Source organism: Melozone crissalis, unplaced genomic scaffold, assembly GCF_028551555.1.
Source record: "Melozone crissalis strain CALT ecotype California unplaced genomic scaffold, PUWL_Pcris_2 ptg000034l_1, whole genome shotgun sequence".
Lineage (NCBI taxonomy): Eukaryota > Metazoa > Chordata > Aves > Passeriformes > Passerellidae > Melozone > Melozone crissalis.
The window spans coordinates 25716851-25729280 of record NW_026535812.1 but is presented as its reverse complement, the minus strand read 5'-3'; the positions used below and the strand labels follow the sequence as shown (position 1 = coordinate 25729280).

At 52.7% G+C, this 12430-nt stretch overlaps 2 protein-coding genes across 2 annotated transcripts; both read right to left on the bottom strand.

Annotated features, from left to right (window-relative positions):
- Window positions 1-4042: 4042 nt before the first annotated feature.
- P2RY13 (purinergic receptor P2Y13) lies at window positions 4043-5838 on the bottom strand. The gene is made up of 2 exons (XM_054282729.1): window positions 5689-5838; window positions 4043-5105 (listed from the first exon to the last, which is right to left on the bottom strand). Exons 1-2 carry the CDS (start codon window positions 5736-5738, stop codon window positions 4061-4063), a joined length of 1095 nt encoding a protein of 364 aa, XP_054138704.1. The 5' UTR covers window positions 5739-5838; the 3' UTR covers window positions 4043-4060.
- A 2427-nt stretch (window positions 5839-8265) lies between these two features.
- P2RY12 (purinergic receptor P2Y12) lies at window positions 8266-12430 on the bottom strand. The gene is made up of 2 exons (XM_054282732.1): window positions 12389-12430; window positions 8266-9412 (listed from the first exon to the last, which is right to left on the bottom strand). The coding sequence occupies exon 2, from the start codon at window positions 9393-9395 to the stop codon at window positions 8388-8390; it is 1008 nt and encodes a 335-aa protein (XP_054138707.1). The 5' UTR covers window positions 9396-9412; window positions 12389-12430; the 3' UTR covers window positions 8266-8387.

Genomic DNA, 12430 nt, shown 5'->3' with positions numbered 1-12430 from the left:
GTGCAGGTGGAGGTGCTTTTGTCAGGGGAAGAGTCGTGGAAGGGCTGGCGTTTCCCCTTTCCCGGTGTGGATCGCTCCAGTCACTGTGTGGTGCCTTCACTCACAGGGAAGGAAGGAGGAAAGTCTCTGACCAAGAGCTGACTTTCAAAGCTCAGCTCTTTTCCCCTCGAGCTCCTCGCTGTGTGCGGATAGCGAGCCTGGAGCTGCAGGCTCAGCTCTGTCCTGGTGCCCTCAGTGCCCCCCTGTGCCCTGCTGGCTCTGTGCTTGTGCCATCGTGTGGGTCAGACCGTGGCTGCTGGACCTGTCTGCCCAGCTCTGCTTCAGGATGCAAATCATGGCTTTGCATTTCTAATTAATTGAAGCACGACTGTGTGTTGTGAGAGTTCTCGGAGTACTCAGAGCTGGGGAGCCTGGATGGAGAGATGTGGGTAGCTGTGCCAAGGGTCGGGATGTGTCTGTGGAGGGATGTGTGTAGCTGTCCAAGGGTTAGGATGTCTCTGAAGAGCAGTTTGTCTCTGGGCACCCAGGAATTACCATGCTGTCCCTCTGAGGTGAGGCAGGAGGCTGCATGTGAGGGTATAAAATGCTTCCTTTTTCTGAAACACGAGGAAACTAAAAAGAAAAAATTTGTATAAGCCTCTATGTACACAAATGAGTGATTTCCTACTAAACTCACCTGCTGAGTGCCCTGTAGTTCCCTTTCCAGGAACCCAATGACCTGCAGAGATGCTTAGGACAACTGTCAGTACTTTCTGTGTGGAGCTGGCCCATGGGAGCGTGTGACAAGGGTCATTTCTGCAAAAGGGTTCAAGGTCTTGTGCCAGCTTTCAGTTTCTAGGTTGTCTGGAGTGAGGACAAACCATGCAAGGGAATGTCCGTAGGAAAGGAGAGCCTTGCTGCTGCCTTGGGATGTGATGGCCTGGAGTGAGCATAGGTGGGATGGGAATGGTGGAATGGTGCTGCTGTTTGCTGCCCTGTCCATGGGATGGAATGGTGCTGGTGATTGCTGTCCTGTCAATGGAATGGGAATGGTGCTGGTGATTGCTGCCCTGTCCATGGGATGGAATGGTGCTGGTGTTTGCTGCCCTGTCAATGGAATGGGAATGGTGCTGCTGTTTGCTGTCCTGTCCATGGGATGGAATGGTGCTGGTGATTGCTGTCCTGTCAATGGAATGGGAATGGTGCTGGTGATTGCTGCCCTGTCCATGGGATGGAATGGTGCTGGTGTTTGCTGCCCTGTCAATGGAATGGGAATGGTGCTGCTGTTTGCTGTCCTATCCATGGGATCAGAATAGTGCTGCTGTTTGCTGCCCTGTCCATGGGATCAGAATGGTGCTGGTGTTTGCTGCCCTGTCCATGGGATGGAATGGTGCTGGTGTTTGCTGTCCTGTCCATGGGATCAGAATGGTGCTGGTGATTGCTGTCCTGTCAATGGAATGGGAATGGTGCTGCTGTTTGCTGCCCTGTCCATGGGATCAGAATAGTGCTGCTGTTTGCTGTCCTGTCCATGGGATCAGAATGGTGCTGGTGTTTGCTGTCCTGTCCAGCTGCTCTGTCAGGGAACAGTGAGGGCTTTGCTCAAGGCAGCACCAGCACATTCCAGGTGGGCTGGGACAGAAACCAGGTTTGGGAAAATGGTGATGGCTGTATTGAATATGCTGGTAAACTTTGCAGAATTCCACAAATCCCTGGGCAGCCCTGCAGGAATGTGGGGAGCCCATGGCAGCTGCTCTGGGCTTCCTGCCAGGGCAGAGCTGCTCTCCAAACACGGCTCTGTTTGATCACGTGCAAAGCAAAATTCTCCTTGGGGTGTTTGTTTGAGCCTTAAAAAACAGAGAGCTAAACTTTGAGCCATTTTAACTGCTGTGATTTTCACTCCATCTGGAGGCAGTGATCTAACACTTTGTAGAAAAAACGTGCAAAATCCCAAGTGCTAGTATTTAGGGACTTTTCCCCTAGGTGCATCAAGCAGGTGTTCTGTCCTCGGAGTCACCTTCACTCCTTTGCCACAGAGTTTGGTAGCTTTGGCTCCCTTTTACCTACCTAAGAAGCAACAGCTGAAAAACAGATGATTAAGACTGCTCAGAAACCTTTGTCACACCCTTTATTTAAGGACCAACTCATCCCATTTTGTGGTTACACCCACCCCAACACGGGCTCTCAGCTGTGTGAGCTGCCAGTGTGTGTGCACAGCGTTGGATGAGCCTCGGTCACGAGCAGAAATCACAAAGTACAAGAAATTTCTGTTCTTCATCTTCTCAGTTCCTCAGTGCCCGCCTGCTGTGCCGGCCCAGAGCTGGATGTGCTGGCAGTCCCTGGAGCTCTGTGTGAGCTGTGCTTTGGGGAAGGCCAGTGCACAGACCCTCCTCTGCCAGTGTCTGGCTCGGGGCCCTCTGTTATTGTCAGGCTGTGTCAGCAGGTTGGGAGGAACATTTCCAGCCTCCTGCATGCTCCTCCAAGCAGTTACTGAAGGGCTGACTACTTCAGCAGCTGAGAATTTATTGTATTTACTTTTCCTAAAGGAGCAAAGTTAATCCTGATAACAGTGCATGTGTGTGTGGGGAGAGCCTTTAATGCCGCAGCATTTAACGTAAGAGGTAGACAATGGCTGAGATAACACTGATTTATAGGCAGATTCAGAACCAATTGGAAGCTGATTGGAGACAGTTCAGTTTCCAGTTAGGAAGGGTGTTCCAGCTGCAGAAGATGTGTAATACGCCTGGTGGAGGAGATGCAGTGGGCAGAAGTTGCTGAATAAGACATCCATCTCCTGTGTGGCACAGGCTGGGGAACCCCAGGGGCAGAGATAATTAATGCACAGCAATCTAGAGCAGCTTTGAGAAAATCAAGCTGTACGGAGCAACCTGCTGGGTTGGATTGGGCTACTGTGAACAATGGAATTCTAAAAATAGCAGTCTGGTGGTGATCAAAGTGTCTGGCACGTGTGAGAGAGAGTAAAGCCGGCAGGAGAGCTGGAGGAGAAGGGGTGGTTTGGGATAAGGGACACTGCAGTCTTGAACTAGTGAGATAAATTCCAGAATCTGGGGTTAGGAAGGGTTTCTGTGCAGGCACAGTCCCCGTGGGATAGGCAGGGAGAGCCCTGTGAGTGGTCTGGTGAGCTGGGTGATGGGGAGGCTCTCAGGGCCCCCTGCCCCTGCTCCTGGCCTGGGCTGGGACTGGAAGGGTGAAGGTGCCGCCAAGGGGGCGTCTCTGGGTGTTCCTTGATGGTGAGGGCAGCGTGGGGCCGAGCCCCACATGGCTCAGGGTGGGGAGGCAGCCCTGGCTGCTCTGCTCGCCTGGGCAGGAGCACGTCCTGGGAAATTGAGGTGCTGAACTGGGAAATTGGTGTGCTGAACCGGGGCACTGCCAGCACTGCCATGAGAAATTGGGTGCTGAACTGGGATACTGCCAACATTGTGCTGGGAAATTGGGGCGCTGAACTGGGGTGCTGAACTGGGGTACAGAACCGGGGTACTGCCAGCACTATCTGGGAAAATGGGGTACCGAACAGGGGTGCTGAACTGGGGTACTGCCAGCACTGCCCTCCACCAGGTGCTGCTGCTGGGAGCAGAAGGAAGGGTGGTGAAACAGCGCGGGCGGCAGGAAAGTAATTACATGTGTGAGAGAGGCGAGGAGGGCTGGGAAGGGACCGAGTCCTTGCCTCTGTTCCTCCCCTTGCCTGCTCTTGGTGTGCAGCCAAGCTGGCACTCAGGGTAGGAATTACTGACATACACGGTCACCAGCTCTGGGGTTCACTCCCAGATAAAGCTGGATTGCCCTGCAGAGCAGCCAGAGTCAGTAAGCTGCTCAGGTGTCAGCAAGTGAGTTGGTTTAGTTTAAAGCAGAGAGAATTAACCTGTGGATTGTCTTAGGCAGTTTGAGCAAGAGCCTTTAGGCCATTAAGGCTATGCAGTGAGTGTACTTAGAAAATCCATTTTGCTGCATTTATTGAGTGTTAGTATTGCTCGGCAAACACCCTTATGTGCTCTTCAGCAGAAGTAAACCAAACTGTTTTTCAAGTTCTCCATGCGGATGCAGAGCAGAGTGTGCAGCTGCAGAATCAGGACTCGGTGGGAGATACTCGTGTGTCCAGCTCTGTTTTTGGGCTTGCCTGGGCTGCTCCCTGCAGAGCCCTCACCCTCCTGTAGAAGACCTTCTGCAGGAAGGGCTTGCAGAGGAGCAGGTAGATGAGGGGGTCCATGCAGACGTTGGTGGCTGCCAGCCACAGCGTGCTCTCCTTGGCCACGAACAGCTGGTTCTGCAGCCGGCACTCCATGCGGGCGCTCGTCTGGCTCACGGTGTAGGGCACCCTGCTGAAGTGGAAGGGAGCAAAGCACAGGAAGAACACGGTAAAAATGATGAATACCTTCCCCTTGATCCGCTTTTCGCTTCTGTTGCCTTTCTTCTGTGTTTTTACATAGGACTCATATACCTTTCTGGCAATGACTATATAAAATAGCAGCATGAGGATGAGGACAGTCCAGAAGATGAACTGACAGATGTAGTTGACAGCCTCGTGCCATTTCAGCCCGAGGTGGCTCTTCAAGGAGGCACACTTCCTCACGGACTGCGGCGTCGCTGCCTTGTTGGACAGGACCATGTTGGGCAGGGACAGGACGAGGAAGAAGAGCCAGACTAGAGACGCCAGGATCTTTGCTGAGGTCAGGTTTTGCACCCAGAACTTCCCAAAAGGTCTCACAATCTTGAGAAATCTGTCGAAAGCGATGAGCCCCAGCAGCACGATGCTGATGTACATGGTGTCATAGAATATCACGGCTGAGAAGCGGCAGACAAAGGCCTTGAGCTGCCACGGCGCCAGGCCGGAGTCCGTCAGGATCTTCAGGGGCAGCATCAGCGTCATGATGAAATCAGAAACCAAGATGTTTTTCAAGTAGATGATGAAGGTTGATGTGCTTGGGATGTGGAAGAAGGCCCAGCAGGCCAGGCTGTTCAGCAGGAGCCCCAGGAGGAAGATGAGGGTGTAGAGCACGGGGAAGAGCAGGTGGGTGACGGTGGTGTCACGCTGGCACGGCGCAGAGGAGGGAGCTCCACTGGTGTTACCCACAGAGCTCGTGTTTGCAGAGCCTCCCATGGCTGGGAACAGACTTGGGGGAGAAGGAGGGAGAGAACACAAAACAGACCCTTCTGTAGTAGTGTTACACGTTCCTTACTGTGGCAGCAGGTTTGCATGAGTAAACACCAAACCCGAGTGCGGCTTAAACAGCCCGGCCAATTTCTCTTCTGGTTCATGGAAAATCTAAATCTTTGCTGAAATTTAAATTGTTTGCAGGCTAGCATCCACTGAAGAGTTAAAAGGGTTCACACTTATTTTGGAGGCCTAGGGTAATGTCAGCAGAGCAGACTGCCTGGAGCACTGCTGGCCTTTCCATGGAAATGTATTTTAGTGCTGAATAGAAATGTTAGAGATATTCTGAATATCTCTAACATTCAACACTAAAATAGAAATATTTTAGTGTTGAATATAATATAGAAATAGAAATGTTAGAGCTGTGGTCCAAAAGCCAGCCACTCCTGGGTACGTGGCTTCTGGTAATTCTTTCCAAGCACCCACTCTTTCCCTTACCAGCACAGCTTCAGATAGCATTTCCAAGGCCAGCTGCACACAGGCGGCTCCCAGCCCTGAGGGCCAGCCCTGAGCACCCCACACACCCCGAACACTCCGAGTACCTGGGCAAGCCTGCAGCAGCTGTCACAGGGCCCTCTGTGGCTGTCCCCATCTCATCCGCTGCTCCTCTGCCAGCAGAAGCCTCGAGCAAAGTGCTGGGAGTGGGGAAATGTGTAGAAAGATGAGACGTTTTTCTGCTGGTGTGTGGTTTCCTTCCTCATTTCAGTGCCGCCCGAGTTGGTCACATTGCTATTGCTTCTGTCTCTTCCCTTTGCTCTGTGTGAGAAAGCACACCATCTGCTCCCGAGCTGGGAAAGCAAAGCTGAGCCTGCCTCTCAGGACAGGCACATTTCTGGGTTTGCGTGTGCATGGGGCAGACAGACCTGCTGCACCTGGGCTGGGAGGATGAGCAAACGCAGAGTGTTTCCTGACAGCTTTCCAGGATAACCCTCCAGTGTAGCTCTGGGTGTTGTTTGTGTGTGCATTCCACGTTCTGGAGGGCACCAATCATTACCAAAGCATTACAAGAGTCTGCTCAGAGCCTCCTGACAGCGGTGCCAGGGCCTGCCCCCTCTCCTGCCCCTGGTGTCCCTGACACAGGGCCTGGGCTGGGCTCTGCCTCTCCTGAGGGGATTCCTGGGTTTGGCCCATGCAGGCAGGGATTGCCCCTTTGTGCAGCTCGCAGCCCTTCTGCCCTGGCAGGTACTGCTGCGTGGATTGTTGGTGTGTGTGTTGGGTTTGGGCTGGAACTGGGTGCAATTCTCTGAGAGCAGAGCTGTCTGTGTGAGCTCATTGCTGCCCTGGCCCAGGGCTCGCTGTGGGCAGTGCTCCTGCTCAGGCCATTCCTGGGGATTGCTCCAAAGGAGCTCGGGCTGCAGCAGTGCCAGGGGCTTGTGCATCAGCACCTGGGGCATTTTGGCTAATGTAGGTGCTGGTGCTAATGGCTGCTGAGAGCAGGCAGCCCTGAGGATGGCTGGGCTTCAGTCACGCTCAGCACTGCCACCGGTGTGGTGTGTCCTGGCTGTCCCTGCCCTCTGGTCCCCACTGGTGACCATCACAGTCCCCTGCAGTGCCCCAGCACTGCTGTCCAAGGCAGTGCCTTCCGTGTTTTGGGCTCCTGATGCCGTTCCCAGCTGTCAGCAGGTACCTGTGCACACCTGGTGGCTCTGGGGGACAGGTGTGTCTGTCTGGACAGCTCACCTGGCCAGGGAAAGCAGCTCCTGGCTAATTGTCACTCTCTCTGCACGCGTAGGTGCAAAATGTGTGCAGGATGAGCTCTGGGTGGGAGCGGGGCTCGTGGCACTGCCCTCCCTGGGCATTAACGGGGACTGGCCTGGCCCAGGAGCTGTGGGCTGCTGGGGGAGCACGCTCTGGGGTGGCACAGCTTGGGGCAGGGGGGTTCACCCCTGTGGGCTGTAGGAAATGCACAGCTTAGGCAGGGTGGGTTCATCCCAATGGATTATTAGAAATGCACAGTTTGAGGCAGGGTGGGTTCATCCCAATGGATTATTAGAAATGCACAGTTTGAGGCAGGGTGGGTTCATCTCAATGGATTATTAGAAATGCACAGTTTGAGGCAGGTGGGTTCACCCCTGTGGGCTGTAGGAAATGCACAGACCCCAAGGCCGAGGGTGGCAGTAGATGAGCAATGAGTGAGCTGCCCTTTAACTCCTTAGGAAATTGGGCTGCACAAGCGCCCTGGCAGGCAGGGACAGGTCCCAGGAAGGATGGACAGGTGATGGCTGTGGCAGGCTGAGCTCCTGTGTGCTGGGGACACACACTGCTCAGCTGGAGCTGTTTGCAGCGGTGATAAATGAACCACAACTTATTCCAATAGCCCACAATCTATTTCATGGGTAATTGCTGTGATACCTCAAAATGTCATGTACTTGAAAATACTTCCCTGTTTTTTTTCAAGTTTTCCAAGTGCAAAAAGGAAGTGGTTGAGTATGTTCTATAGTGGAAAAAGCTGCCCTTAATCATCAGTAAAGGAGTTACCATGAGCCTGTTTTTCCCCAGGGTCTCAGTAAGATTTAAATCGAGTGTTTGTATGTTTTCTAATATAATGTTCTCTGTGAAAACATTACTTCATTTATTTATGTAGTAAGGGGAAGGATTTGGGGATTTAATTAATATCAAGATAAGCCCGATTAAGAAATAATTTCCTCTGAAATACAACTATTAATTATTGGTCAATGGATTAGGAACTGCAAGCATAGAATGAGATAAGCAAAGTGTTATTCTGTTACCAAAAATCTGCCCAAATGGCTCTCTCTATGTTTCTGTTTGTCTGCCAGTTGCATACAGGGTGACAACTCCCTGTGTTGAAAAATGACATCCACTGTGCATTTTATCTGCATTTCTCAGGTCTTGTGTTGTCATGAACTTTACTCTGGCCCAAGTTTAGCTATTTCTGCAACATCTCTACACTTCATGGTATCATCTGCAGCATTTCATGATTCTGTTTTAAGTTTTTCCTCGTAGTTCCACCTTTCAGTTCTGACTTCTTCCCACCAATTCTGACAGCCGTGGAGGTTGGGGTCTGACAGCTCTGGTTTGGGCAGGGGTGGAGGCTGGGGGTCTCCCCTGGTGTTTATTGAAGCTTTCTGTTTTTGCAGGCAGTGGCGGTGGTTCCGGGGTGCTCCTGCTCCATCTGCAGGGCTGTTTCTGAGGCAGTCAGTGGAGCTCTGGATGCTCCTCGTGGCTCTGTGCTCCTGCCACCCCCAGCGAAGGCGTGTGAAGGGCAGAGGAGCCCTGGCACCTAGAGCGGCGTCTCGTCGGAGTCATCCCCCTTAGTCTGTGCCCCTGGCCCTGCCCTGTGCTTGCACAGCATGTCCAGCAGGGATTTCCTGAAGGACTTGCACAGGAAAAAGTAAATGAAGGGATCCAGGCAGGCGTTGAGGGACGTCAGCCACAGCGTGGTCTCCTTCATGTAGAACAGGGCGTTCCGAGCAGAGCAGTCAAACACATCTCTGGTTTGGCTCAAGGTGTAGGGGATTCTGGTGAAGTGGAACGGCACAAAGCAAACAAAGAACACAGCAATTATTATGAAAACCTTGAGATTGACAGTCTTTTTAGATCCCTTCCCTGCGCATCGAGTCCTTTTGTAGGATTTGTACAGCTCCTTGCTGATGAGGATGTAACATACCACTATGACTGCTAAGTTAACCCAGAAGATCAGCTGACAGATGTAGTTCACAATTTCATGCCAGACTAAGCCAAACTCCGATTTCAGGAGAGCACACTTCCTTACGTTCTTGGGTGTTTTCTTCTTATTATTTAGAATCATGTTGGGTAGCGAGAGAGCGAACATGGACAGCCAGATGGCTGTGGACAGGACCTTGGCGGCCAGGAGGCTCCGTGGAGTGGAGGTTCTGAAAGGTGAAGTGGCTTTCTGATAGCGATCGATCGTTATCAGGCCCAGGAACAGGATGCTGATGTACATGGTGAAGTAAAACACCACCTGGCTCACCTGGCACACAAACCCTCGCAGCACCCAGGACACCAGCTTGGCATCGCTGAGGATTTTAAAGGGAAAAGTCAGGATCATGAGGAAGTCAGAAATCACAGTGTTCTTGAGGAAGATAATGAAATTGGATTTGCTGGGTACTTTAAAGAAGACCCACATTGCCAGGCCGTTCATGGTGATCCCCACCAGGAACAGAAATGTGTAGAGTAAAGGGAAGATGACTTGGCTGACCCTGCTGTCGCTGGTGCAGTTGCTGTCATTCCTGGAGGAGCTGAACTGGGTTATGGCTTTCATTTGCATTGTGGTAGCTCTTCTCCCTGGAGAAACAAACAGGAAAGAAAAAAGGAGGAATTGAGAGTTTTATCTGTTATGAGGCTTCAGCCTTTTCAGTCAGCTTTGAATTGTTGTGTTGTGAACAAGCGCACCCAGCTGGGCCAGGGCAGGGCTCAGGTGTGTGCTGATGCACCTGGTTCTGTGTCTGGGCTCTGCCTGTGGGAAACAGGCACTCAGGGAATTGATGTGCTCTCAGCTGATGCCCAGAGCCCTGACAAAGTTGCATTTCTTCCTAGAAAGTAGGGGAAAAGGCTTTTGCCTTGAAGATGAAGCAGGTTGGTGCGCCAAGCCCCGTGCTGTGGGGGCAGCCCTGGCAGGGTGGGCACATGGTCCCCAGGGCCAGGGCGGGCACCAGAGGAGCTGGGTGCTCTGGGCACAGGCTGCTCTCAGCCAGGGGCCCGTGGCAGCCCCTGCAGCTCTCCAGCACGGGGCAGGGCAGGAGGGCTCCCCTCGGAGCTGGCAGAGGCAGCGGGAGCAGCTGAGCATCCCCGGCCCGAGGCTCAGACCGTGCCCTGGCTCCAGGCTGCTTTCTTAGCCAGTGACAGCTGCGGATTCCAGATGATGCACTAGCAGCTTCTGCTTCTGTTTTCTGTAGAAAAGAGGGAGAAATGAAATTTTAAGAAATAATTAGCAGATTGCTTCCTGCCTTTGACTGACTCCCAGAGGCACTATTCGTAAAGGGAGTGGGGATTTGTCAGATTGTGCAACTTGTCTGAGCACAGAGCTGCGTTCCTGTCTGCCTCTTTTGGGCTTGTGAGTCCTTAGTGTGATTTCTGTACACAGCCTTGTTTCTTAAAACTTTTAAAGCCCTTGAAAGAAGTAGTGATTTGTTACTTTGGGGAAGGTTATTATTCAAGGAAATATTTCTTCCCTATGTGACTTGTAGAACAGTGCTTCAAGTTTTAAGCTGCATACAGTAAGTCAATGTTATATGATATATACATGTAATTGAAAGACTAAATATAAACAGTTACAATGAAACAAACTACACACATTTCAATTTCTTTGGGGTGTGCAAGACACCACTTTAGGAGCTGCGTCTTTTTTTTCAATGGATTTGTATGTAGTAAGTGTCACAGTTTCCAAACATCTCTATTCTGTTTACTGATCTGCTGCAGAGTGCTGATCCAGGGTACAGTTTGAATAGGGGGGTGTTCGGTCCCACAGGATGTGCGATCCCTGGGCACTGTTTGGTCTCTGGGGGATGTTCGGTCCCGCGGGATGTGCGATCCCTGGGCACTGTTTGGTCTCTGGGGGATGTTCGGTCCCGCGGGATGTGCGATCCCTGGGCACTGTTTGGTCTCTGGAGGATGTTCGGTCCCGCGGGATGTGCGATCCCTGGGCACTGTTTGGTCTCTGGGGGATGTTCGGTCCCGCGGGATGTGCGATCCCTGGGCACTGTTTGGTCTCTGGAGGATGTTCGGTCCCGCGGGATGTGCGATCCCTGGGCACTGTTTGGTCTCTGGGGGATGTTTGGTGTCCGGTGGATGTGCGGTGCCCGGGGAATATTCGGTCCCCGGAGGCTGTGCGGTCCGGGGCTGTTCGGTGCCTGGAGGATGTACCGTCCCTGGGGGATCTTCGGTCCCGCAGGATGTGCGGTGCCCGGGGGATGTTCTGTCCCCGGGGGCTGTGCGGTTCCGGGGCTGTGCTCGCGGGGCCGGGGCTGTTCAGTGCCCGGAGGATGTGCGGTGCCCGGGGGATGTTCTGTCCCCGGGGGCTGTGCGGTGCCGGGCCCGTGCTCAGGGAGCCGGGGCTGTTCGGTCCCCGGAGGATGTGCGGTCGCCGGGGCTGTGCGGTCCCTGGGGGCTGTTCGGTGCCCGGGCTGTGCTCGGGGTCCCGGGGGCTGTGCGGTTCCGGGGCTGTGCTCGGGTGCCGGGGCTGAGCCCGCTCCCGCTCCCGCTCCCGCTCCCGCTCCCGCTCCCGCTCCCGCTCCCGCTGTGCCAGCCCGGGGCTGCCGTGCCCGCGGCTCGGGACCCTCCCGGGGCAGCCCCGCGGCACCGGAGCCCCCTCAGCCCCCTCAGCCCCCTCAGTCCCCGCGGGCCGGGGTGCCCGGTTCGGCTCTGGGGCACCGCGGGGCAGCGCAGGCAGGGCTGGGTGGAAATCCTGCCGAATCTCAGCTGCAGCGCGCTGTAAAGGCGTCCTTCGGTGCGGGGAGAGGCACAAACGCCTTCGAGTTTGTGAAGCTTTATGCTTGGATGTTCAGTTTTTTGATTTTTAAGTTAAAAAGGGATTTGGCTCCCGTATGGCATATTTTTGGCTTTTACTTTGTAAGGGAGGAATGGAAACCCTTCAGATGCAAATCCTCATCTTGTGATACCCACAAACTGCCCCGGTTGCTGTTCCCCCTCCTGGTTTGTGCCCCTAGTTTGGGTCTGCATAGTTCAGGTTTGTGGTTCCATTTCATAGGGGGCAGGAGAGTATTTCTCAGTAATAATATTTTAGTAGGTTTACAGACACCTGGCAGCAGTAGCATTTGGTCAGAAACACCAGGGAAAGGAAATAGGAAATATAGAACTACACAAGCGTCTGACGTCTATGTTAATTTCTTCTGCTTACAAGCTAAAGTTCAGTAACACAACAAAAATAACAAGTTTTGTTAAGGTTAATCTACAATAACAAGTCAAAATAGGGTCTAGTAATAATACAGGGTAGTAAATAATTTGTTGAAGATATGATAAACAGAACTTGTTTGGAAGCACCTTTTTTTTCTTGTCAAGTGGAGTTAGAAATTCCTGAAAACTGTTAATAAAATATATGTATACGTTTTGAAACAGCTATATTTAAGGCAGTAACACTACATCCTTGTTGGTCTCCTTTCCAAAAGCCCAACCCCACTGTGTGTTCACAGGAACATTTTCAGCTCCTTTGTGGCCTGCCTTGAGCCGAGCTGTTTCTCTCAGTCCGTTCGAAGCAATAATAAATAAATTACAATGCACAAATGCTCACGTTTAGAGACTCACCCTCTGTGGGTTGCTGTGCTCTGGTCTCCTCTGCAGTGTGTG